This window comes from Haliaeetus leucocephalus, unplaced genomic scaffold, assembly GCF_000737465.1.
Source record: "Haliaeetus leucocephalus isolate CR32 unplaced genomic scaffold, Haliaeetus_leucocephalus-4.0 Scaffold150, whole genome shotgun sequence".
In the NCBI taxonomy this organism is placed as follows: Eukaryota; Metazoa; Chordata; class Aves; order Accipitriformes; family Accipitridae; genus Haliaeetus; species Haliaeetus leucocephalus.
In genome coordinates this window covers 852,187-880,068 of record NW_010972586.1, presented here as the reverse complement: position 1 = coordinate 880,068, position 27,882 = coordinate 852,187, and the positions used below count along the sequence as shown (strand labels likewise).

At 41.5% G+C, this 27,882-nt stretch overlaps 1 protein-coding gene across 1 annotated transcript in view; it reads right to left on the bottom strand.

The window, feature by feature from the left end:
• Positions 1–17,844: 17,844 nt before the first annotated feature.
• The window catches only part of ZNF608 (zinc finger protein 608), an 81,213-nt gene continuing 71,175 nt past the window's right edge, over positions 17,845–27,882 (bottom strand). Inside the window, exons 3-8 of the mRNA XM_010561682.1 lie at positions 26,091–26,178; positions 23,166–25,617; positions 20,969–21,386; positions 20,234–20,406; positions 19,169–19,322; positions 17,845–17,930 (exon numbers count right to left, since the gene is read on the bottom strand). Of these exons, the coding sequence (XP_010559984.1) occupies positions 17,845–17,930; positions 19,169–19,322; positions 20,234–20,406; positions 20,969–21,386; positions 23,166–25,617; positions 26,091–26,178 (3,371 nt within the window). The remainder of the gene's footprint in view (positions 17,931–19,168; positions 19,323–20,233; positions 20,407–20,968; positions 21,387–23,165; positions 25,618–26,090; positions 26,179–27,882) is intronic.

The following is a 27,882-nucleotide window of genomic DNA, read 5'->3' as shown; positions in this document are numbered from 1 at the left end:
TTACTTTACTTATGCCTTTGAAAATATAACATGTATTTAACTGTTTGAAAATCCATAATGTAGTTTTACATATATATGTGCAGGTATACATACTTATATATACTTATGTATCTATACATATGAAATTTTAAAAGTAGACTCACATATAATATGCCACACAGTAGAAATAAGAAAAAACAGAAAGGGAAGGAAATACGCCTTACTATGAAATCAGATCTAACTATAAGCTTTTTAGTGAGCCTTTATTAATTTAAAGTTTGCATCAGATTCAAGTTTCTCCTCTTTTTCAAAAGACACCTTACCGATGCTCTGTCATATCACAAACCCACTGTAAGAGACTTAAATTCTTATGAAATGGAGGTATTAGTTAGGTTAGGTCACGTTCAGCTGTAATGTTTTCAAGGACAGCCTTAGCTGCTCTTTTTTATTATTTTTCACATTGTCCAGATTTACTTGACATTGTTTTGCATTTTTAGCACTGTTATCTCTGAAAGCCAAGATGAAACATTATACTAGAGTCTTATTATTATCTCTGAAATATGTATGAACAAATGCATATGTGAAGTGCAAGTAGTTTGGAAAAAATACTATATTCAATACTGGATATACTTAATGGATCAGATTCTAGCTGGTCCCTTTACGGAGAACTGTTTCTTTCCCCCATAAGCATGCAGTTAATACTAATATACTTTTAAAGGAGATTTGTGGTTACTTAGCTCTGTGTACTTGCCTGCACAAGAGCCTTACAGAACTCTTACAGCAGCTAAAATGAATCTGTGAACAAGCCAAAAGGGGATGATAGCACCTACAGGTGTAAAGGCCACTGAACTGTATGCCAAATTCATGAGGACTCACCCATTTTTCCTGCAATAGATAACAATATATGTTCAGGCAGACCGTGTTGTCTGGAGTTAGCACTGAGGTCTGAGTTGCTGTCATGCATCTGTCTGCAAAAAAAGCTGGAGCTTGGTTTGCAGTCTGCAACACTGTCTCTCATCTGACACTCTCTAAACACAGTTTTTGGAAATGGTAGAGAATTGTAATACATTTCAGGACTGTAGATGTGAGGACACACAGCCTGGATTAAAATTCTTGGCTCTGAATGTTTCAGATTCAGATCTGGATTGCAATCTAAGCAGACAGTCAATGTTGGATTTGCTGTGGTCAGAGCCTCCTGTGAGCTGCCAATTGTATTTCCTATCAAAATAGCAGGAATTTTATGAAAGCAGCTGTTCTGGAGAGATTTTTTGCTGTTATCCAGACTGATTTCAGCTGATTTGCCTTTATCTATCTCTCACCATACTCAGACTCTGGGAAATGTACAGTGTGCTCTGTGGAACGACTGAGAGATGTATCTGTATATCACCAGACGACTGAAAAGAGTCATCTCACCTTCCCACTTTACTGGCTGGTAGGCTTATGTATGTGAAACAGCAAAATGGCAGAAGAGAACTGTGTGGTGTAGTATCTAACATACTGTCAGACAGAGGAACAAACACCCAGCGCTGTGGTGAAGGCTCTCTCTGCCTCCCTGATGTGAAGCCCCATCCCTTCTGCTGGGAACCGCAGGAATATCAAGAGCAACACACAGCTGCTGGAGGCTGCGAGACCTCAAGTATGCAAACCAGCAGTTAAAACGTCAGCTGGTCTTTGCAGATCCACTCTGATGGATCATGGTATTGAAATCACTTCAGTCTAAGCTAGAGCATCCTGAATTGCTTTAATTTCTACTAGCTTTTGATGGCCGCCTCTGGGGTCATTATACTATTAGGATTGAACTTTGTTGCGCACACGCTCTCTGCCCTGGTACTTACTGTACATATTACATCATTCAGTCAATGCTTCAGGAATTATTAGTCACTGACTTCTAGTGCAGTTCTTTAGATCTGACCACCTATTTTTGAGTAACCTAATTAAAAAACTTGTTAAGGATTTCTTCCAACTCCATATAGATAACACTCACATCCTGGCCCTGTCCCATTCATCATTAAGAACAAGAACTGAAACATGCTGCTGTGGCTGCTGTCAAACCGGTGCATCTCTTCATTTTGGCTAAGAACTGGGTTTGTTCAGCCTTGAGAACAGAAGGCTGAAGGGAGATTTGACTGCTGTCTGCAGCTGCCTAATGGGAGGATGCAGAGAAAGTGGAGCGAGGCCATTCTCAAAGCTGGACAGGAGAAAAGACAAAGGATACAAGCAGGAACATGGGAAATTTCAACTAGGTATAATAAAGACAGTTCTCACCATGAAGGTAGTGAAATACTGGAATAGAAGCCTAGAGAGGTGTGGGATTTCCATCCTTGAAGTTATTCAAAACCCAAGCAGATACAGCCCTGAGCAACCTCACCTAATCAAACCTTCTTTGAGCTGGATGTTGGACTACAGACCTCCACAGGTCTCTTCCAGCAGAAACTATTCTGTGATTCTAAGAGAAAAACAAGGAGGTGGATTTAATAAAATATGGCTGAGGGTACATGTTTCTGATCTTCATAAGTTGTCTTCTGAAAAGTCTCCTAAGGACTATGTCTCATCTGCCCTATTCCAAGTCTGTGTAAAATCTCAAGACAATTCACAGAACTAGATTAAAATGTCAAAGTGCCCATAACTCTAAGTGACTTTACTTCCCTTTCATGCTGAATACAGACACCAAATGCATTTTCAGGCTTGCCTTCTGTATACTCTTTCTGGCAAGACAAGTCCTGCCTTGCAAACCTCTTGACAGTCAGGGGATCACCAAGCATACGGAAAAGCATGATTCAACCAGATTGCCCCTATGATGTTGTCAACTTGGCTTTCCAAAAGGCTTTTGACAGTGACCTTCACCATGCCTTTTAAAGAAACTCACCAGCATAAAAACACATATAGAAAAAATAACTGGCTAAAATCCAGGAAGTTAAAGGTAGGAATAAATGGGGTGATCTATAGTGGAAAGATAGGTATGAGTCTCTACAACAATAAAGGATATATTAGAAATAGAAAAGGTTCAGAGAATAATGACAAGGATGATTAATAGGTTCCGGGGGGGGGGGGGGGGGGGGGGGGGGGGGGGGGGAAGGTTAGGCTTGGAGTCTTTAGTGTGGAAAAAAGATGACTTAAGGTGGAATACATTGAAGTCTATACAATCACGAGAGGTATAGGGGGAAGATGACTAGGGAAGAAATTGTTTGCTGTTACTTCCAGTACAAGAATCCAGGGTCATCAAATAAAGGTAAGAAGGACTGCATCTAGGACACACAGAGGGTCTCTATGCAATGGACAATGCATGTGGGAAACTCCTTGGCAAAGGAGGACACTGTGGATGCAAAAAGTTTATACTGAATTCAAGAGGACATCGAACAAGAACTTTGGAAGAAAAAAAGTCTGTAAATTATTGCATAGAAAAACCACAACAGAAAATCCCCTGGCTGAAAATTGTCAGAAGATGGGAGAGTATTAACATAGATACATTCCCTACTCTTGCTCTTCTCCAGGTATTTGCTTATGGCCACTACTGATGACTGAGCCAGCCGGAAAGTGTTTGGGTTTATGTTCTTTGACCTTCCTTTACCCAGAGTACAGAGAAGAGTGTTCAGTGAGTAGATCCCCACGCCATGCCTGAGTGCAGCTGGCTCACCCATGGCCATCAGCTTTCCTGCCTCCTGCTTGATTCCCCACCACTTTGAACTCCCAGGATGGCCGACACACGTATGTTCTCCTGAGCCACGTAAGCACATCTGGAGGCTGCTGCATGAATCTTGGCCATGACACTAAATCTCAGCAGACCTGAGATGATGGGAGTGGGAAAGTGAAACCACTAGTGGCTTCTGCTATGTGGCCTGAACCTTCCTATGGCAAGAGCAGCTGGATTTCCAAGAGCGTTCAGGGTCTTTACAGGAATCTCAAAATGTGTTTCACAAGATAGTTGCCAGATGCCTAACTCCCCTTGATTGCAGTGCTCTAGCACTTCTGAAAATACATAAGACACCTATCTACATCTTTAGGTGCTTAAACCTCTCTAGCGTGCTGACCCTGTGCCCTCCAGAACTTAAAAATAACTTTGCCTAATTGGACTCCTACTTGACCCCGTGTGGTTTGAGGCCTGCTCCATCTGCATAGGCTGACAGGGCAAATGAAAATATATTAATCTGAAGTGAAAAGCACTTATTGCAGATGGAGCAGGATCCCTTGAGGTACATTTCAGATCCCAAAGTTATGGACAGGCACAGTGATTTTAATATTAACACTATGTTTTAAATAATAGAGAAGCTGTGAGATTATCAATTTATGGCCTAACAAAATATGAATCACACTATTATATGCCAGATTAAAGGACTGCATCTATAACTTTTCATGGTTCTCTATTACAACAATACTATAGTGGTAAATACTATTAAACAGGAAATTGCTATATGTGGGTGTTTTTTTCCTCAACACAAGGAAAGAGAAAGAAAGGAAGAAAGCAAATGATGGGGACAGGTCTCTAAGTGTGTTTGTGCAGCATCAAGCTGAGCAGGCTGTAAGCTTTGGTGGGCAGGGTAAAATAATTTAGACTCCAAACAAAAGAGCTCAGAAAGGCAAAAGACTGAGCAGGAGGCATGTCAGACAACAGGACTACACCCACTGTGTGTGCACATGTGCCGAAGGTATATCTGATCACCAGATGCTCTCGCATGTATGCGTATTTATCTAAGTGTTTCACTATTTTTTTCTCTCAGAGAGCAGGCATTCCCATGCTTGGCATATTCAGGATTCATTGCCATGTCTTTGCTATTTCTTTCCTTTGTTGTTTTCCATTGCAGTATGAGGCACTGTAAGCACATTTTTTGGCTTCCGATTAGGTGGAGAGATCTTCTTGTTCAGTTCAAGGATGCAGCCGCTCACATTTTCAAAGCAGATGATTAGCTGTCCCAGGCTTTGCCAAGACAGTGGGAACTGCATTGCTAAATACTGGTGCAGGTCTTTGAAATTACTCTCTCTTGATAATTAATTGCAGCAGCTGACCTTCCCAGTTTCACATCCATCCAATTCCCGAGCAACAGTGCAATGGACCACCTACTATGCCAGTTATCCAGTGGCCATTATTTGCAAAACTGTCCCCCAAAATTCTTCTGTACTTAGTACACTGCTTTAAACTGAAAAGCAGGTAAATGGGTAATGTGATCCTGGGTCTGATCCTGCTCATCTGACCTCAGTGTGAGCCCAGAGCTTGAGGATGTTGCTACCTGCCACTGCCCTCCTTACCTTTTTAAAAAAAAAAAGTCATGCCCACGCGAGAAGTAGGCAGCCAGGCGCTGTGGCTGCACCTCTGGTCTCCCCCGTTGGGGTGGGCACAGTGTGGGGCAGACTTGGGGCAGACGTGGGGCAGCTCCGTGCTGTGCCACCATGCCTATCCCGAGCACCACAGGCACATTCAGCCATGGGGCAGGCAGGGCACATGTGGCAACAGCATCCTAAAGCCCTGGAATTAAAATTGCCACAGCCTCTTCCCCCTGCCTCCTGAGGTTACAGCTCAGGAGGAGCAGGAGATAGGGCGGAAACTCTCCTGTTGCTCTCCCAGCCTCAGCAAAGGCAGTCTGCAGTGCACTTGAAGGGCTTCTTTGGGCTACAGTAATTATTAGCTGAATGTTTACCAGATCACTTCAAATGGAAACAGAATGTCTTCAGCAGCACTACAAAGGGCATTTAATTAGCAGAGGAGATGAGCCTGTACCAGAAACTTGGATACAGAAAGTTCGCGTTCAGCCTTTGTGGCTGTAACCCTGCTCAAGTCAGGATGTACTCTTCCCCCAGCTATTTATTTAGCTGAAACACATAAAACTCTTGTTAGTGCAGCTAGGGTTGGATATTTCCTTTTTCTCTGTTCCAAGAGAAGCATTGTTCTACAAGAAGAAACAGCTTGTGCCTAAAAGTAAATAGGTTAGCAAAATAGCTTGTGTCAACGGGCAACAGGAGCACTCTCCCCACAGAGAACAGCTCGTTCATTTGGGTGGTTAAGTAAGAAATAGAAGTCTGACTTTAGGTGCCCAAGTTTGAAAGTATTGGCCTGTGTTCCTGAAGTGAGTCCTCTCATGCCCTAATTCAATTCATATCAACCTTTCTGTACTGGTGAATCCTAAAACTGGATGTTTGTTATAAACAAACAAACAAAATCACCGCTGCAACTTCAATGATGGTTATCTTGAGCTCAGCACTGTGGTGCAGGTATGTTCTTTGCTTGATACTTCCTAACACTAAATGTACACGTGCACGAAAGGGAAAAAAGATCCCCAGCAGCCGCGCCAACCTCATTTGAACATTAGATTATTCACTTTCCCAACTAATCAATAATTGTTATAATTAAAATTGATAGCTGCAAATAACATGACAGAGTGCTGCTGCCAGAATACTGATTGTGTATTTGGCTTAGAAAGATAGGCAGTAGGGTGGAACACTTATTTTCCAATTTGCTTTTAGCTGTGTGCAAATTGCTTTAGCTGTATCCAGCTGATTTAGACCTTGCCTGGAGGTACACTAGATTAATTGGGACCCACACATTCATTGCTTACAGAATGGACTCTGTAATTGGTGAAATTTGTTAGTGCCAGTTATAAAATAACTATATAGTTCTGCTTTTTATTTGTCCTTTCATTACTCTTTCAGGAAAGGGGAAAAACAATTAGAACCTTTCAGACAATCAAGATTGCTTTTAAGTCTTTATGTAAAACTGCCAGTGTGACTACAGTCAATATTTTATGCAGGCAAACATTAGTGTGAATATGGTATTGATTTTTTTTCAAAACTGAAAAGCTCTTCAGCATACACGAGAGGGATATTTTTTTTGTCCTTGTTGTGACTGAACTTTAGATAATGAAACCATTATGTTGTTACTACCCAGAGCTTTCAAAACTAACTCTTTGTTCTTTTTTGTATCTTAACTAGCTTATTATTAAACAGTAGAATAATTCATTGTTGTTGGTGGTGCCCAAAAGCATTAAAAAAAGACTACGGCCATAGCTTTTCTAAAACCCAGACTCCCTTTTTGCCTATGTGTATACAATAGGGACACATAAAGCCTACAACTAAATACATAAATATACTGGACTACTTCCAAGTTATACATTCTTGTGATTATTGATGGATTTAGGAGTCAAGAGCCATGACATAGGCTTATCCCAGTTTCCCTTGTTCATAGCTTTACCCTAAAAATGAACAAATTATAACCCAGTTACTTTTCTTTACAACAGATATCATGCCAGAGATGTTCTGCATCTTACTGTGGTGCAGAGCATGGTGCAAGAGACTGAAGTAATTTCACAGAGAGGGTCCATGTGTGGCCCTGAACACACCCCATCTTTGTGAGGGGAAAAGATGCTGTTATGCTCACTGCCAACTTTAAGGTTTTGACTGCTTGGGATACACACGCAACAAGGCCAGGCAGAGGAGACCCTTGCACAGCTGTCACTTACACTTCCTGTGATCACACTATGTGTATAACCTTTCCCTTGCACCTAACATTTGAGCCTGTTGACCAGTTGCAATTAAACTAGATACTCCAAAGGCACGTTATGATTTCACAAGTATTGGTAAGCAGGCAAAGGAGAGACAGCCTGTTAGTGGCCTCATTTAGGAAAAATTTAAGAAGTTCACTGAACATCTGAGAGTCTAAAGAGGCAAGAAAGCCATTGAAAACTGGTCTTTATTAGCTGCACTGGTCACAGATCTATTTATTGTTCTTCAAGTCTCTTCCTTAGTCATTAGTTAGCAATTTGCTTTTGATGGTGTCAGAAGATAGGGGTAATTCCACTGTTGATTCAAGTAGAGCATCGAAGTCGATGCTATCACTAGGGGCTAATGGATAGTAAACATAAGAAGCCAGGCAGGGGCAAAGCATAATCTAAAAAGGAGTGTGGGGGTGTGAAAGAGAGATGGGGAAGTGGTCTGCATCCCTCACTGCCCTTAGCTACCTTGATAAAACCATCTCCTGAAACCAGTGTCATATATTTGCTTTACAGATTTCACATAGAAAGATTTTAAATTCTCATCCTACTGATCATTGTATACTAGTTCAAATGAGCTTTAGTGCGAGTTAGAGGGATAATCATATTATTGATAAATGTTGTCTCCATTAAATCAGTGACTTGTTTTGAAATTTCTTTTCCTTTGGATCTGCTACCAGATGCTGCCAGGAATCTCAATGATCTCTGAACAAATGTCCTTTTAAAGAAACAGGGAAAAAAGCCAAAGTTTAATTCCTGGAAGCTTATTTTTCCTTTTGAAATGAACAAGATAAAAAAAACCAAACCAAAACAAAAAAACCCTAAAACTAAAACAACACAAAATTGCTAAATGTATGTGGCACTTAATATCAAAGTCTAGTACCAGTTTTGAACTTTTGAACATATGAACATCCTGCAGATTCAGCTGAGACCTCATCTAAGAAGGACAAAACTATCATGTCCCATGATGGAAATATCCTTCTTACGAAGAAAAACACTCAAGATGTCTTCTTAAACATGTATCAGCCAATTAACAAGGACATATAGGTCCTTTGTACTAGTGGCTAGTAATCTAATACTGCCATTTAATGGGCCCCCAAAGAACGTAAGTATCCATCTACTTCATTACAACCAACAATGAAAGAGAAAACAGGACGAAAGGTTTCAACTTACTGCCATGAGAGGAAGTGTAAATGGAAACACACACTTCTGGTTTTTCATATAGGGTCTCCTGGCTGATAATATCCTACTCTGCAATAAAGTTCTCTTTTTCTATAAAAGAGGGACTCCTCTTTAGTCCTGTCTTCACCTGGCAGAGAGAAAAGACTGGTTCTTGGTGTGTAGCAGTTGGAAGCAAGTGAAATTGTGTTCTCTTGGGGTAGGGGAGTTGCATGTGAATAATGGGACAGGTGTAGTGCCTTCTAAAGACAAAGTTGTCACGGCTCTCCTGAGCTTTAAGGCTGCCTCATGCTTTATCCTGTCTCATCTTTTAAGTAAGTTGCTCAGATGTAATAACTCCCAGCACTCTTCGGATCGTAAACACCCTTGATGCTGCCGACCTGTGCCACTGAAGAAAGCAGAGCATACGTGATGGCAGCTCATAAGCCAGCAGCATGTGAGCCTGCAGCAAGCACCCGAGTGCTTCAGGACAGTCAGATCGGCTCCAAGGGCGTTTGCTCCATGTTAGCTGCATAAAGAAGATTCACCTGCCCGGTGTCAGAGGTTCATTTTCTAGGAGCTATTACAGTCCTCAGTATCAGTGTTTGGGGACTCACCTGCACTTGCTCAGTGACTTACTGCAATGCCACTGTTCCTTGTGCTGCTTGGGTAACCTTGCTGGACTCATGACTCTCCAAACCCCTGCATTTCAGTACAGAGCTCAGCACTGGAGTCTTTAGAGCAGGCTCGGAAGTTTTCAGCCAGGTCACTGTTATGTCAAAGACTCCTGCCTTCCCTACCTATCAGGACCAGCTTTAATCATTCCCTCCTCTTTCTGTATATATCTTGAATGATTTGCCAGGCCCATACACTGACATATACCTACTGCTCTTCTTTAATAAAACAGAATTCTAGTGTATCCACTTTGGAGAATTAACCCTTTTACAAGCGGGACAGGTTTTAAAAGCTTGTGACCTAGTGTCAGGTGCAGAGATAAAACTCCAGAGCTGAGCAGTCATCAGTACCCTAGAGAGCTATTTTACTGCTAGTGGGCTACAAAAGAACCCCCTGAGCAAACTAATATCAAATCATGCATATAGCCATTTCTATGTGACCCTCTAACAAAGGACAGAGTGAGTACATGAGCAGCTGAGGGAGACATGTGCATGTACTCAAGGAAGAAGGAGCTATACTGAACAGCAATTACTGCTCTGCCTCAAGGGACCAAATCCTTATCCGAGTTGCAGAAGCAGAACCCACGTAAGCCTAATGAGAGGTGCTCTAGCATAAAAAACAGTGGACTCCATCTTGCTATTTTTAGTGTTTTCTTTCTATAGTAGTTTCTTCTGCACCTTGGATCTTTAGGGAAGTAACTCCAAAAATGGGGACAGACTTTTGGCAGATAAAAGGGAAAGTGGTCAGCTAGTTTCAGCAAAGCCACAAACCATTTACAGAGGCTGAGGATTTGGCAAATTCTCTATTAAAGGAAGCCAGCTTCTCTCGAAGAAGGAAGATCATGAATTAGCACAGCAGATACTTGTGGCAAAGCTTGGTATTAAATTTTTATGTTCCGGTGTACAGCATGGGGAGACATATTGTGTCACTGACATTTTAATGACCTTTTCTGTCTGGAGATCTGCTTAAAAATCAGTGGCTTGATGAGGCTCATCACTGCAAGCACTTAAACTGACTTAGTGACAGAGCTGGGGAAAGGTGCAGGGAAAAGGAGATTATAAAAGCCTTGCTCTAGCATGTGTAACCAACGGAAATGCAGAAATTTCAACTGTCCCAGCAGTCCGTCTAGCCCTTGATTTGGTTCCTCCCACTCCCTTTTGAAGAACACAGAGCTCCAAAGGAAGGAGGCAGAGTCATGTTTCTGAAGCAGCCAACAGAGCTGACCACTGCTGAACAGGAAACTTACCAAGGAGAAACCTGTTTAAGGAAGATGCCCGGTTTGAGCACATGTATTAAGGAACAGCTCCTTTTAAAGCTAATGGCGAATCTTGTCCCTTTCAGTCACCCACGTGGGATAGGGAGAAGGAAAAATTACTCTCTCCCCTCAAGTTATTTCTTGTGCCACCTGAAGTCTCAAACACAGGTTGATACAATTGAGGAAAAAGGGGAAAAAAAGGGAAAAATGGACTGTTTTTTCATGGCAGCCTGTTAACTATGCAGGAGGTGCTTCAATCAGAAAACTCTGGCGCTTTTGGTTCCACATCTCATTTCCACTATTCTGTAAGAGTTTGATTTGAAACATACTGTCCTGGTTTCGGCTGGGACAGAGTTAATTTTCTTTCTGGTAGCTGGTATAGTGTTATGTTTTGGATTTGGTATGAGAAGAGTGTTGATAACACACAGATGTTTTCAGTTGTTGCTACGTAATGTTTATATGCAGTCAAGGATTTTTCAGCTTCTCATGCCCAGACAGCAAGAAGGCTGGAGGGGCACAAGAAGTTGGGAGGGGACACAGCCAGGACAGCTGACCCAAACTGGCCAAAGGGGTATTCCATACCATGTGATGTCATGCCCAGTGTATAAACTGGGGGGACCTGGCTGGGGTGGGATGGGGGCACAGATCGCTGTGTGAGAACTAAGCGGGCAACAGTTGGCAAGCGGTGAGCAATTACATTGTGCATCACTTGTTTCATGTATTCCAATTCTATTATTATTATTGTTGTTGTTGTTATTCCTTTCTGTCCTGTTAAACTGCCTTTATCTCAACCCACAAGTTTTACTTTTTTTCCCCCGATTCTCTCCCCTATCCCACTGGGTGGAGGCGAGTGAGAGAGCAGCTGCGTGGTGCTTAGTTGCTGGCTGAGGTTAAACCATGACACATACAAAGACAGAATTCCTCTTTCATTTGTCTAACTATGAAAATATTAGTAAGGGTCTTACTGAAGACCATTCCCAGCATACCGTTCTATTAGAAACAGCCTAAACCCAAGTCCTGTAGAGCAGAAACTGCACATCCTTGTTCACCACTGTGAAAGCACAGCCAGGGCTGGGGCTCCTGGGGGCTCGCAGGTCCCATCCCACCAACCCCGGCCAGGGAGCAACTGGGGTACAGCCCCAGCCCAGGGCATCAGGCGGCCCTGGGGCAGGAACGGACAGCTGCAGGCTGAGCCGAAACGGAGGCCTGGGCCCCTGAGCAAGGGTGGGGGGAGGCTCCATGGGAGGCTGGGCAGGGCCAGCAAGGCTTGTTATTGCCCTCAGGGCCTGAAAACAGTTTAAAGAACTGCAGTCATTTACTCTGTCGAGATGTATGTTTTAAAATTAGTCTCCTGTATTAAGGGTTTAAACAGGTTTTCAGAGAATCTTTGCTTCCCAATTTACCTCTTTTTTTAGCAGGCACTGCTGCACTGCTCAGTTTCATGAAGAAATCCTGTAGCATTATGCTCAAAGCAGCAAGTAAGCACTATTCTACCATCAGCAAACTCAAGTGATGGAAATCATGTAATTAACATACACCATTATACCATCAAAATGACTGCAGAATGCTGCTGAAACGACTATGAGGCTACTGGAACTGAACTACAGGTACCAGCTTGGTCTGCAGGAGTTCATTTGTTTATAATAGAATCTGCTTTCAAAGTCCCCAGAAGCACTTCTCTATAATATTATGGTGGAGAATAACAAGTTTCCTGCATGATAAATATTGTCAGGCTGCAAGTAATAATTACCTTTGCTAAATCCTTAAGTTTGCTAATTTATCAGCCCAGACAGGAAGTGTGAGAGTTGCTACTGAGGCTGAAAGCACTATTTAGCATATGCTGCAAAAAATTTACTAACAGTCAGTGTGAGGATTTTAATGGTCTACCTTCCCACCACTGCAAGGTGTAACTACTGCTGATATCTACTCTCCTGAATGAAAACCTTTTGCATTTCCTGGTAAAAGTTACAGTAAGATTCCCTCAAAAAAATCTTACAGAAAAGGCTGAAGCTGTGAAAACTTAGGAAATACTGACCTAAGGAAAAAAAACTACATCAAGGAGAACTGTAGTTCACAGTAAAGCTACAGAGTGGTTAGTGCAGAAAGCTAGGTAAAGGGCTAAAATGGAAACAAATGAAGAAGAGAGAGCTCTCTTTCTAAAGCAGAACAAAGCTGGTTCATTAAGCAATGACTGTTTATCTCCAGTTCCCTCTGATACAAGGAGATACAGCTTCAGACTTCCTATGTGGGCTTGGTATAATTCCCAATTTTTGAGGCATTAGCTGGTTTCAAAATACCTTTTAAAACTGTGATGTTTTTTGTCAGTTATCTTAAGCTTATCTTAATAATGGTCTGCTCTAGCTACTTGTGGCATCTTGTACTATCATCTATGAGAAGCTATAGCTATTATTCAGAGGGAACTATAAATATGAACTACGCTGTATGAATTTGAAGTGAGACATGTTCTCTGTCCCAAACACCCTAGGCTGAGAAGAGACAGAGAGACAGGATACATTAACACAGCATAAAAAAACACAGGTCAAAGGAGGGAGTGTGATAAAAAGAAAGAGAAAGAACTAATCAAAGGCTGGTATCACAAATGTATGCAGAAGGTTTTTAGCTGTGCAAATAGAATGAGTTTTGATGATATCAAATGAACGTAAAAGGGCTTATTAAGTGGACAAGTGGGGTAGGGAGGGGAGAGAAGAAAGGAGTGAGAGAGTGTGGCAAGCAAACATTAGAGTGAGATTCTAAGGCAGAAAGATGAGGACAGTACATTTGTCAGTTGCGATAAAGATAGTGACAAGACTGTAATGCCAGAAGGAAATACGAACTAGATTTCCTGCTTGACTATTTCACTGGTTCCCTGAGAAGAGCCAGGGTGGAGAGCTGCAGAAGGGCACTGTACTGTTCTTTGCTTATGCCAGTTTTTGTGCTATCAACAATCCCTGGTGTGGTTTAGGATGGATTCAGGGGTTCTCTAACTTCATGTCCTTTGGAGGCACTTGTCCTGCCTGCACTTGTCACAGTGACAAGTGGGACCAATAACCCAATGGTTAAGCCCAACCAATGCACCTTTCAGAAGCAAGGGGGTGATGGCACAGCACAGAATTAACGCTGTGAGTTCTCAGGTGTTCCCGAAGGCCACCAGTGAATCTACAATTACAAAACTTGAGAAATGTTACTCCTAGCCCCCATTTTCACCATCCCTAGTCTAGCCCTGGTAGCCAGTCAGCTCAATCAGTTAGACCCCTGTCCTGTTTCTGCCTCTAGAGCTACATGATTGCTCAAAAAAACCCCAACACCCTCTCTGTTCACATTCATTTTTTCCCAGTGCAAGCACCACAGGCAGTAGCACTCTGGCTGTGTTTTTTGGGTCTGTGTGATGGGCTCCCACTGACAGACATTTCATTTTTCTAGCTGCATTTCATGAATGCTAGAGAACTCAAAGAAGTAAGTGCAATGCATAAGCCTTGCTTCGCCTTTGCAGGGCATCCAGCAACATCTGGATGAAAGATAGGAGCAGGGTCAATGACTGCGGCTGCTAGAAGAGCAGAGTAGTAGAGGTGTCAGCTGGAGGGAACAAAAAGTACCAGCACTTCCTGTGCAAAAGAGAGTGCAAATGTATCTGTATCATGCTCCTTCAGCTGCCCCTTTCCAGTGACCAGCCTCTGCAACTCTTAGTCCCCAGGTTTCTAAATTGTTTCCCTTGTATTACTGCTTCAGTTTGCTCATCCTTTGGATGCTCACAGAGCGGTGAAAGGACCATAGCAGATGGATGTCAGTGCTCACACATGTGGGTGGATACCTTTTGGCTTTGGGGAGTGTTGAACCAAGGGGTCATGCTCACTGTTGCACAGCCTTTAAGGTGGTCAGCATGGCAAGTGTTAAACCAAAAGGAAAGCTGTAAAGATAGAGGGAAGACGATAACCTTAAGTGGAAGACAATAAATGGCAATGGATGTTAGCCCCTCTTACAGACTTCAGGTCTTAACTGTTGCTTACCCTGTATCAGTCAGAGTAATTCATTCCAGTTACTCACAACACTCAGTCTTAAACCACAGTAAATCAAAATCACCAACAGTGTGAATTTATAAGATCTGTTTTGCTGCAGAAGCATTAACAGTCAAGGCTGAAAAAAAAACCGAACGGTACATTTCAATACAAAAGCCATCTGAGCCTTTACTATAGAAGTAATAAGGCATTTATTATTTCAAGAGCCCTGCATTCACAATATCCCCTTTTCAAAGAAAACACCCCTTCCTTCCCATTTTTTATGAGGCTAATTTGTAGTATGTCACCACTGTGAGACTTCTGAATGTGTTCATAACAAGACAATAAGAGTAAGCCACAGATGAATGATGTGTAGTAAAAATCAATAAACCTTATAACTAGTCACTAAGGGAACTGATTTTATGCCTATAAAAATAAAACAATTATAGCAATATTAATGGCAGATTCATCATAGTAATATAAAAAGTCCAAGTGTGCTTGTCTGTTGGAATCTTTAATTCATCCTTCTGTATTAAGTATTCACAAGGTGGGAGAAATGGAACCGACTTGAAGACCAAGCTTTAACTTGTAGTAATTCAACCTGTCAAAAAAACAAACACAAAAACAAAAAAAGCCAGTAAAACTTTAAAAAACAGTTTTGACAATCAATATAGCTCAGATATGCAGGAAAGGACAAAAGTTAAAGCCTCAAAAACCTGACCAGTAAATCTGACTTTTTTTCATGTCATGATTAGTGATTTCATATTACTGTGTACTGTGTTAACTGCACTGTAAAAAAACAGGTGGCATAGCCACATAAAATATTTATTTTGTGGTAATGCAGGTTAAGCACAGCAAAGGACTTTTTTTTTTTAATCGACAGGTTCTCTGTGTTTAGGCATCTGTTGATTTGGGAGTCGGGGGCAATACTGACATAATAGAAAAAATTTGCCTATAATTTATAGCACACAGAGCTGCTCTAAAACAGGTATTAGAGATCTAAATTCCACTAATACCATCCAAGGTGTTACTATGGGCCTTTTTCGAGCCTATCAGCATCAGCTGAAAGAGGTCCACTGCCAACTGGCTTGGGACCCGCATCACCTGCTGGGAGAGGACAACATCACAGGCCCAGCAGGGAGGCACAGAACAGCTGCAGGTGCACACCAGTAACTGAGCCCCAGAGAGAACCTCTGGGGACACAGACTAGTAGCTGTGTGGTAGCTGCAGCCTCTGCTATCTACACCTATGACACATCTTTCAAAGTGGCCCATAGACACCATGAAAGTACAAACCCAACTTTTTTTCTTTATTCTGATTGCCAAATTATTTAAGGCAGGTATAAAAATGAAAGCATTCGATATACATTTTACATAAAAGAAACTAGATTACAGCATAAAACAAGTAACCAGGCAATGGCATTAAAGTCTCTCTTCTAAAACAGGGTAATTGTAAACATTAAAAAAAAGACTGCAGGACTATTCAAGTAATAGAACAATCACAGATATCTTCTGGTATGCAGGCTATTAGTTATCTGCCATTCAAGATTATCAAAAAAGACATTTCATTATTCACAGATGCTCATTATCTCCATTTAAAATCTATACATTATATACAACACAGTTTTTGTGGTACTAGAATCCCCATGCCTTCCAAAGGTATATTTTTCACAATACACAATTACAATGAAACAGTGAATACAGTAACATTTTACACTGATGCATCTTAATAAGAGCCACCAAATAGACGTCTACATTGTACCAAAGTGTCATCACAGTTAGCCTCTCTGAGAGCTTGTGGGAAATATCAGAAGGGTATGCAAGGTTCAGGCACACTGATACATAACATTATTTATTTACAATCAGAAAGAAAAAAAAAGAAAAGAAAAAAAGGAAGAAGAAGAGAAAAGAAGCAAACAGCCTTTTGCGGTTAACGCTTTCTAAACATGACAAATACATATCTCCTTTTACTGTGTGGTTCGCAACTTAGCAGCAGACCCTGTGTGCGAGCCTTGGTACTGATACAAAAAAAGTAAAGAATATATATATATTTTTATATATATATGTATATATATATATATACGCATATATATATATAAAAACAGAAGTCTAATTACAGCAACATTTGTTACTCTGTGATAAAATCTGCAATTTACAAAAATGAAATGACTGGTTTTTGCCTGCCATTAAGGCATTTCAAATTAACACCATGGAACTGATGTCTGTAATAAAGCGCTTCCTCATGTGATCCAGTCACATGACAATGTACATCTCCAAACTCATCATTCTCTGAAAAGAGAAAGAAGAATGTTTTAGTATGCAGCATCCTTTCCTCCTAGTTTTTTTCTGCACCTCGGATACACCATGAAATGAAATCTGCACAGTACTCTCAATCCCAAGAAGGAAAGACAGCAAGCCACGTCCTCGTCCCACCCCTGCCAGGAGCAACATACTAACAAGTAACCTGTGCCAGAATTTATCTTCTGGATTCTGACACCCTAGCATCCGTCAGCTCTTTCAGGGCTACAAACCTTTCTCACTCAAATAATTCCAGCCAAGAGCCTTATATGGTCACTTCTTTTCAGAGTCAGCTTTCAGAAAGACACCCATAACCATGTAACATTGCAGTACTATTTAATATATTAAACTCTGAGGCTTAACATGGCAGCGATGAAAGAAACCCTAATGTTAAGGATGCTTTGGGTTTTTCACTTGAGATGAGATCATTGTAATACAGGAGAGTCTCTTTCCTCTTGAAGACTAAGGGTGATGGTTGAAGAGTAAATTCTACTGAAAACCTAGTATATAACTAAAGAAGCAAATGCATAGAATGGGTATGTAACTTAAATACGAAGTCACCTCTAATGGACTCCCAAGCAAACCTCTCTCAAAGCAAGATCAGCAAACCAGGCAGACTTGCAGAATAGATAAAAGCTTAAGTTCTCCTGGTAGTACATGGATCTAACTGAACATGAACTTTAAGCCCCTTTTATAAAATATCTGGATCTTAAATTGTATTTCATAATCACTTGTTTTATCTTAACACCAATCCTTAAAACATAGTCTACGGAAAATCTCAGAAGACAGACTACTTGTTCCTTCTCAATGATCTATGTTACACTCAAAGGACACAACTAAGGAGAAAATGTCACCTTAAAGAGAATAAAACTACAATTAACCCAAAGTCCCAAGCTTTTCTTCATCCTTAAAAACTGTGTCATACAAGGAACTGCAGACCATCAGGCTATAAAACCTAAGATTTGCTTTCTCCTTTCTATGTTAATATATATAGTTTAAGATTTACTGGCTATTTACCTTCTTTGTGCAGGAAACATACCAGATGCAGATGCCTGAGCAGCCACCTGCTGAGTGGCAACAAGGGCAGCAGAGGTCAATCCTGAGGGAAAGAAAAAATGAAGGAATGTTGATGTACTTCTGGTTTTAATGGATTTTTGTGCTCAGAGAAATGTTAGGAAGCATCTCTAAGGCAAACAGACAAAAAACCCCACCCTCAGAAAATGGTGGGGTTTTAACACTACATAAATGGCAAATTATTTCAGGCAACAGCATTAAGACAAGTCTGCCCAGTATGATCAATATGCCTCCATATAGTACACTAAATTGTCCTTGACAGATATTTTACAAGAAAATACAGCATTCCTTATTGTATTCCTTTCCAAGTACTGCACTGCATGATGCTAAGTGGTTTATATGAGTTCCTGAATAGGAAGCTCAGTAGAAATAACAGGTACCAGGAAACAACAAGAATCAAAAGTCACAGTGAATTACAGAAACGACAGCTGCTCAGAATACAATACTTTCATAATAACTTACCATTTTTACAGTTTTCCTACTGAACAAGCATAATGCATCCCAAAAGGCAGATGGAATCACTGAATCAAACTGAGAAATGTCAAGACTTTTACACAGGGAAAATAACTGCTGAGGCACCAAGTGAACGTAATGACTTCATGTCATTTAGCCACCAATAGTGATAGCATGTACTTTGCTGCATGGGAGGAAATCTTCTTTTAATTCAGCTAGAGTCCAGGGTTAGAGAAAAATAGTCAGACTGGTATAAAACCCAGGGAGAATGAATCATATCTTACTGTGCTGCTTTTTCCCTGACTGCAACTTTGTGCACTGCATTTGCCAAAATACAAAGAGTCCTCTTTCAGATGGTCAAATTATAACAAGCTCAAACCCTTGTGACTGCAAGGCCTTGTACATAAAATATGTTCAGTATAAAAAGCTTTTGTCTTTGCTACACTTCTTCCATTGCTTACACAAAGAAGGAGGTTGTTTTGTTTGGTTGTTTTACTGTCTTTTAGCCAGTTAATGTCAGTTTGCAGTAGGAATCAAAACATGCACGTGAACGACAGCCTAACCGGTACATCTTTAGTAATGCTCTAACACCCGGTTTTGGAAACAAAACTTGCTATTTCTCAGGCATGAAGCTATTTATTTGCTGTTAGTCCTCGCTCTGAATTTTCAGGTGTCCCTCCTAAATGTAAAGCACTTCTGATTTAACAAGGGGATCTCTATTCAAAATGCTTCACGTAGGCATGATTTCCAACATCAAGGTAAGAAATCCACGAGGGAAGCTAATCCCACCATTGGAAATCTTCTGCTCACCTTGAAATGGGTCATATTGCCCAGGTATAAGGGGGTAACCCATTCCAACATGTGTGTGATGGTGCGTATGGAGATGCCGCTGGCTAAAAGGAGAATGACGGTCTCGTTCTCTTTCTGCTTCCCGTTCACGCTCAGCTGCTGATTTTTCCACAGGCTAGTAATAGAAAGTGGAAGAAAACTGGTGTGAGAATTTTAAAAGGGACAAAATCACAACAAAACCTCATTTGCCATTACTTGGCAACAACCTTTTGAATTCAAATGATGAAGCTGATTTTTTCTGAAGAAGTCTCGCTACTAGATTATTTGCACTTGATTCTAATCTAAAGCTGGTGTATCTGGCTAATGGAAGATTTTCCAAGACACAGAGATTTTGAGGCAACACACTGCAGATTGAAGCCACTGTGATGACTTCTAGTTTTGGGTTCCCTGAAGCTTGGCTGACTTGCCAATGCCTGAACAACCTAATTGAGCTGCTGAAAGCTGATGTAAATGAATCCTCAGCCCTCTTTAATGCACTCTGGGGATCAAGCCTGCCTGAATAGCAAGAAAGCCCTTTTAAAAACAGAATCAGTCAGTGACTTGCTCACAATTAAAACTAGCACCAACTTATCTGAAAGTAAAGTAACAGTATTTGCTCCAATGTGGAGATCTTCAGAAATGGAGGCTCTTAATCTGCTGTTTGGAAGACGTGGCTTCTTGGCAAACATAGGTAGGGGATATTACCAAATCCCACAGCCCAATTTCTCATTTCATTATCTGTTTCCAAACAGGAGCTTCCTGTTTAACTGCAATAAACTGTGCACCAGGAGGTATCTCTGAATCTATTTTTCTATACAAGTCCATTCACTTAAGATAGGAAGACTCTTGAGCACAGAACTGTTACATGTGTCACTTCCAGTTTATGCCACAGAAGCATCCTGACTGTAAATTACTTTTATTTTAAGCAGTACTATAAAGAAGAATCATGCATTCAGAGCTTGATGCCAGATTGTGTGCTTCTTAAAATGATGTCCTCTACCGCTCCCCATATGTACCACTCTTCAGTAACAACAGATGAAGCCTTACAACAGGGGACTTGCTGCGATACTGGTTGGCATGCTGCTGGAGCAAATCCAGTGCTTTGGACTCAGTGGTTGATTTTGCATTGATGCTTGGGCTGGTATTGACTTTCTCTGCCTCTTCTCTCCCTGACATCTTCCCATAAACTGGATAATGAAATCCTGGAGAGAGATAGGCCCCTGCAGGTAAACAATAAATACCACATCCAAGTTACCATTTTTACATTTTGGTTATATCAAGGTGGGAGGAGGGGATGCCAGGAGAGAGGATAACATCAAAAATGGATCATGCAACTATCAAACAGCATCTTTGCTCTTCAATTTCTTCACCTAATTTACCCTGATGAATGGAGGTTATAAAGAGGGTTGAGCTGATAGCCATTTCAGACATTTATGGGTCCTCTTTTAAGTGAAAGGAATAGTAACTATAATGGTTCTGACAGTAAGTGCTTAGAATATTTTTATAGGCAATAAACTATCTGTCAGTCTAACAGCAATAGCAGACTGTCAAGGGTTGAGAAAACTGTAGCTGGGAACTGTGACAGTTCATAAAAGGAACATCTTGTATTAAATCAGCTTCATCTACAGAACTTTCCCTAGTGGAAGCACAAGCAAAACAAATGTCACCCATGAAGCTTTTAATTTACCCTAGCTACTAACAGAAGTATTAAAATGCAGGCTTTACTGCCCTTTGAGGGTGTAAATCTTAACTAGTGTGCAAGGCAAATTTCAGAATACATACCAGGATAGCTGTGCATTAAGACAGGAGAGACTGCGCGATAGGCTGGATGGTTGGGATCGTACATCTGTGGATAAGGATAAGCATGCAAGTACTGGATATATGACTGATGCTGACTCATTGGTGAGGAAACTGCTACTCTAGCACCCCGAGAGTCCTTCCAATTTACAGGAGTCTTTCGATCGTCATTTTTTATCTTGCTGTCATCCACTGATTGAGAATCAGAACGCTTGACCTCTTTAGGCTCCTCTTTAATGCTTGCTAATGAGACAGGAAGGTTAGGCAGGGAACTTTCCTTATTAGGTGTTTTTCTAGGGCTGTCTTCTTTTAACTTTTTCTCACGATCAAGTTCTTCTGATTTTTGCTGATCAAGGTATTTAGGCTGATAGACATAATGATGCCATGTTCGTGAATCTGGATCCTAATATGGAGGAGAAAAAAAATTTTGTTCTCAACTTAGATGTTGAAATAAGATCGTTATTGATATTTCCCATACTTCAGTTAATGTATTTTTAATAGCTGTTTTAATAACATATCCCTATTACATAGAGGAGAGGTTTGCCTGCTACAGAGTGCCTTGAGCTCAAAATCAAACCAATATTCCCATGAAGGACCAAGAGACTATTATCAAAATTTAATTCAATTGCTTCATCTTATATCCTTCTTCATGGCTTTAACTAGTTTAATCATGAAATACATATGCATTGTATCAAAGTTCTGAGACCACGCTATTCATAAAACATTTTAATTAAAGCCCATAGAGAGATTTTCCCACTAGAGAGCAAAAAATATCTGTGAACCACAAAATTAAAGCTGGCTAATGCTACGCCAGAACACTCAGACTACCTGGAACAAGGAACCTGAAAAGCTGATCTAGCTGGAAAGTTGCTAATGCTGCCTCCGATACTACAAACATTCAGGAATCAGTGGAAGTCAGACATTAAGGCAGACTTCTTCAGCTGACAGTCTTATTTCAAGTTTGTAAAATTACAGATGGGTAAGTATAGACAGGATCAGGACCACATAGTTTAAAGAAAATGTACAGGATATCATAAATACATTTTTGCATAATATATTACGTAGACCAGTTTATAAACACGTTATAGAATTAGGTAGGTGAGTTCTTTAAAAGACTACACCAAGTCAGCACTGAGCAGTACCAGGAAGAGTACTTTTTGTTTTCTAACACAGGATAGGCAAGAGCTCATTGTAAACATTGTCTCTGATTGATACACATTTATGGCACGTACAACAGAAACATAAGTACACAACTAGACTCTTGGACAGTCTCGTTCAAATACTCATTTGAATCAGCAGAAGTCTTCTACTCAGGGTGGTACTATCCCACTTCCTTTGGAGCTCCCTAACTCCCACTCACCTGATCCCACCCTATCTTGAAAGGCAGCCTGTAAGGGTGAAGTCTGGGATGTACCGTACACCAGAACATGAAAGCATCAAGCACTGAAGCTCCGGTTCAGAGCACAGAGACAGCTGCATTGCCTCGAGTGAAGGCAAAGTGACAACTAGGAAGGTCAGCACGAAGCCACTGGATGAAATTCTGGTTCCACTGAAGTCAATGGCAAAACTATCACTGACTTCAATGGAGAGAGGATTTCATCCATTGTGTAGGTCTGTAGGGGCTTGAGGTTGGTTGGGGAGAGAAGGGGAACTTAACTGCTTCAGAAAGGTCACCTTGGGTTAAGATAAAGAGCTGAGCTTCAAGCCAACTCTTCAAAGAACCAGCTCACCCATCTTTAGTAAATGCCAACTGTCATTTAACAAAAAAAAGGAACACTTCAAACCATGTTTCAAATCTACTTTAAGTCCTCTCACAATGAAAGCTGCTTATTTTTTTTTAAATTTCTCATTTCTGAACTAAGCAAACTGCTTAGAATTTACATCTGAAAGACAAATCTAATTCTATTTATCCATGCATGTGATTTAAAATAGTCTATTCAGGTCTTAAACCTGGGTTCTGTCACCACCCTGCTAGATCTTTTTTTTTTTTTAATCTTTTCAAACAGCTCAACTAAAAGGCCTATTGGTCTCTTCACAGACTACAGTACTATCCAGCATGAAAAAAAGGATGGTGGAGTTTGTTTGGCTGCAAAGGTAGATGAACATAGCAGAATCAGGGACAAAATCTCACATGACTTCAGGGTAAATCAAGACACTCTTGTTCCATTTCCTGTGATCTCACCTGTTTAAACCTTGTGGTTGGATCTACTCCTGTTTGCTTCATGGAGTCCATAACAGACTTCATCTCCACGGCCTCCTTTATAAGCTGGTGGTTTTCCATTTGTTTAGCTTTGAAACTGTCAGACTGAAGCTGCTGCTGGTGATTGGAAAGGATCTGTGTTTTGCTTGTCTCCTCACCTTTGTTAGGGACTGATGACCCTATTTTAGTGTTATTTTTGCTGGACTCTGGAGTTGAAGGAGCCTTTGAAATAGTGGCAGATGGAATATTCTTCTGCTTGTTGTCATCCTTCCCAATCTCCTTCAAGGGGGGGTCATTCTTCCTTTCGCAGTCCCTCCCAGTTTGTGCCATTTTCTGTTCTGCTAGTCTCTGGTCCTCATAGTATTTTTCATACTGCTGCCTGTAAGCAGGGTTAGAGGCCATTAAGGACTTTTGGTCCATATAGAGCCCATAGGCATACTGTCCATAATAAAGTGACTGAGCAAGTGCAGGGTGTCTTTGCGTTATTACTGACTGATGTTGAGGCTGCAAATTAGAGGAAGTGCTTTCGCTTTTCTTGGCATCTGACGGTTCTGCCTTCTCTTTCTTTTCAGCCTCTTCCTCAGCCTCTTTTTTGATCTTCAGTCCCTGTGGGGTACTGCTGTTCCCAGCTGCTGGGGCACTGACCTGTCCAGAGTGCATGTAACTTGGGGAATAATAAGGATCGTAGCCATGGTAATAGGGAGAATGAGACTCTTTTGCTTGAGCTGATTGTGCTGTGGCTGAAGAATGTCCTTTTACAACACTGTCCTTATTAGAAATAATATCTGACGGAGAGCTGGCCTTTGACCTCATGCCCTCTGACCTGCTGTCAGAGCCACCATCATCAGCTGCATCAGAAATATCCGAGTAAGCAGGGCTGTTGGTTTTAGCGGCTGCGCTATCTGCACCGTTTTGTGTCAACACGTGCAGTGGCGCCATGGCCGATTGTCCATTCACCAAAGTGCTGCATTCCATTCTGGAGGCACTCCCTATGGAAGGGCTGGGCGCATTGTCTGTGAACGTGTAAACCTTATCAGCTTCAGCCTTAATACTTGCCATCCTGCTCTCTTGAGACTCTGACAGTCCATTAGCTAGCACTTCATTCTTGTTGAGATGGTCCTTTAAAAAATGTCCAGATAAGTCTTTCCCAGACCCTTTTGAATCATCCAGCTTTCCCAGCTTAGAATCCATCTTGGGGCTTCCTGTCTCTTTGCTTTCTTTGTCCTTCAGCTTTCGCTTCTCTTTTTTCTTCTTGTCTTTGAGTGATGTGAGAGCTGGGTTTACAGTGCTTGGCTCTCCCATAATTGTGGGCTTTGGTTGAATAGGTTTTAGCGGAGGGCTCTTTGGTGTAGCCTGAACAATAGTAGTTGTTAGAGAGGGCAGTCCCGGTATTGTCCCTGTAGTGGTGGTTGTAAAGGCTGTAGTAGGTATAGCTATTAATTGGGGAGGAGTGGGTGCTGGCGCTGGGGCAATGGGCCTGGCTGTTTTCAGTTTGGAAAGGTTTTTATCCACTTTGCAATTGTTTGCTTTCTTGCCTTTATCACCCAAACTCTTCTTGTCGATTAACCCTTCAGCCTCCAATTTCGGCATTTCAGTTTGCAAATTGCCATCTGCTACCGAGCAATTATCCAGAGTGGTTGCCATATTAGAAATCACTGGAAGGCTGTTCAATTCACTGTTAAGACCTTTCTTTTTGCCAGAATTCTTGCCAGTTTTGGAACTGATAACTGAACTGGGGCCATTGCTGGTCAGTTCCCTTTTTCCCTTGGGGGTCCCTGGGGTAGTGATGGAGGAAGGAGATGTCGGTGCTTTTAGTGGATCAAAGCCTGGCAAATTTGTGCTTGGCTCACTGCATTCAAGTGCCACATTACTCAGTGCTTCCTCACAGTCTGAAATTTTGTCTTCACTGTCAGGCTCAAACTCCAGTTTGTTTTCTGGGTCTAAATGTGCATGAGCCTGATGGTATCGCAGTCCATTAATGTGCTTGTACTTTTTGTTACAGTTGGGGTGAGGACAGTCAATCAGCACTGGAGAAGAGCAGCCTTGGTCCAAAAAAGTAGTCTCGGGTTTCCCCTGTGGGGTTGTGGGAGTGCTTCTAGAGTTAGTACGAACACGTTTTCCAGATTTATTGTCCTCCGAACTGGAGTTCAAATCTAGCTCCATTGGAGGCTTAGTCTTCCTCTTGTTTGTGGATGAGGGGCTGGCTTTGACTTCATCCATGGCGCAGTTTGGGGGTGTCCTGCGCCCACTTGTGTTAAGGCTGCCCCTCCTCCCCTTCCCATTGGCACCACCTCGATTCTTATTCTGAAGTCCTCTGGACTCTGCAAAACTCGCATCATTCCCAGGTACAGCTGCAGCTGCAGCAGACCTTGCCCGCTTTCCCCTGCCCCGTCCTCCGCGCATTTCCAGGTCACTTGTTGGTGATTCACAAAACCTATATAAACAAGAGCAGATTTCATCACCAGGAGCCGTGAACTGAATAAACACCAAAACAACACCACTTCCCATAACAGAACCTTGATACATGTTAAAGGAAAGATGTCCTTCTTCCAAATGAGAATGTTTCAGTCTCAAAGGGAAAAATCATTAAAAAAAGGACAAAAATGGCAAGAATGAGACCACCTAATTAGAACAATGTAGAGAAAAATTTTCCAAACTTACAGAAATGCATTTTTAAATTAAGTGCCCTCTGACTGAATCCCATGCATTTCCCCCTCCCTCTCAAAAACACAAAACAAATAAAAACTCCCACCCCACATTTCAGTGTGGAACAGAGAATTACTCGTTTCACTGGTGTATGTTTTCAATTATAACCAGTTGGTTTTTATTAATCTCTGTACAGTCTCTTGACAGAGATTGGGCGTGAAAATACAGCAGAGAAAAAACAGACTCAGAATAATTGCCTACCTCGGAGGGGCCCAGTCATGCTTCGTGCAGTCCAGCAGTGTTCCCACATAAGTCTTGTTCCTCCACGTAACATTTACCACTAGGACACCTGCCAGCGAGAGAAAAACAAAGTATTATCACAGTCAGAACAATAATTGAGGTAGGCTTTTTGTTTTGCTCTTTTTTCATTTTTTCTCTCCTTCCCCACGAAGTGAGAGCTTTATTCTCATTTGCTTTCAAACGCTGTGGTCTATACTCTTCCTCTTCTCTGGTTTCAGTGACCTCAAGTTAAAGCCCACACGAAACGCAGCAAACAACAAAGAACAAGAGTGTGCGCGCGCATGTGTATGTATGTACGAGAGTGTGTGACTGTGTGTAATCAACATACAGCTGACAGAAGGAAATGGGTTTTGCCATGTCCTGCTGTAAAACAGCAACACTCACCTCTTAATTTTGCTATTATTGCACATAATTGCTTTCACTTGGCAGCCAGCCAGCATAAACTAAGCACCAGTTACAGTGTTTAAATCAGTAGGTGACTGAGAAGAATCTGCTTTGCTTTGAACAAGATGATAATGATGCTTCTATTTATTTGAAATTGCATATATCCAAACACACAAACACACGCACACGTATGCACTGCAAGTTTTGTTCAGCAGATATAGGATGGAAACGTGTATTATTTGCCTTGCTTTTTCTTCTGTGGAAAGCAAGGGACTAGACATGAAACTGCAACCATACAGTAAAACTAAGAGAAATTGTGATAGAGATACATAGAAAGAAAAATCCTTTAAAAAATGTACTGTAATTTAATTGCTTTTCCACTCACGACTTTTATTAAATGTAAATTCGCCTGTCCACCTAAAGCAGACTTCTAATTTTGGTTTATTTGAATTACACCTGTAAAATGTGTGCACGGTCGGGCTATCCTAAGTAACCATAAAACAAATATGGGGGATGTCATCTGAATGTTTTCAGGTTGCCCTCAAGCACTTCTTCACATAATTTATGATCAAATTTACGGACTAGCCAGCATAATGACCTCTTTAATTCATTAACTTCTGCAGATAAAGACAAGGCAGTATTATTGAACCAGCCATCTCTTCTCATTAGAATCTACACTGAAATAAAAAATATATTTTACCTAGCAAAGAAGGCAGGATGCAAAATGTTTCCAATTTATGAGAGGCGTGAAGACACTAACTCGCAGCTGCCAGCCTTGTGACTTGTTTTTCCTCTACACTTCCCTTGTTCTAGCTGCAGTGTTTCTGTAACGGATATAATAATGGCACCGTGCCAGAATGTTTCCAGCCGGTCTTTTTGCTTTGTCTTACCAGTGCAATTTCTAATTTTGCACTAAACGATCCCTCTCTGCTCCGCCAAGGTAAAGTAAACATGCAACCAGCCCCTTATTTCCCCAGGGGCCTTTTAGCAGCAGGGAAGCATTTGAAGCGCTGTTAGCAGAGGTACCAGCGAAGAAGGGATTTCCTTGAAAACTCTCTGTAGCAGATTTGAAAATTATTCCCCATATGGTTTTAAGCTGCCATTATGGTAAGGCAACCAGAATTTCATGCGCAGGGCCCAACTGGTCCGAAGGATGAAAAGACAAACGGCTCTTCCAGCCAGGGTCAGAGCCAGGCTCTGAATACCTAGAAGGATTAGGGTTAAATCGCTACGCTGTATTTTCATGGCCTACGCAAACTTGGCAGCCCGGAAAGAAACCAAGCTCGTTTCACCCTCTCCCCCTTCCACCGAGAACCACCGCCGGGAAGGGCGGCTGAGGAGAGGCGAGGCGAGGCGAGGCGGAGGCGGG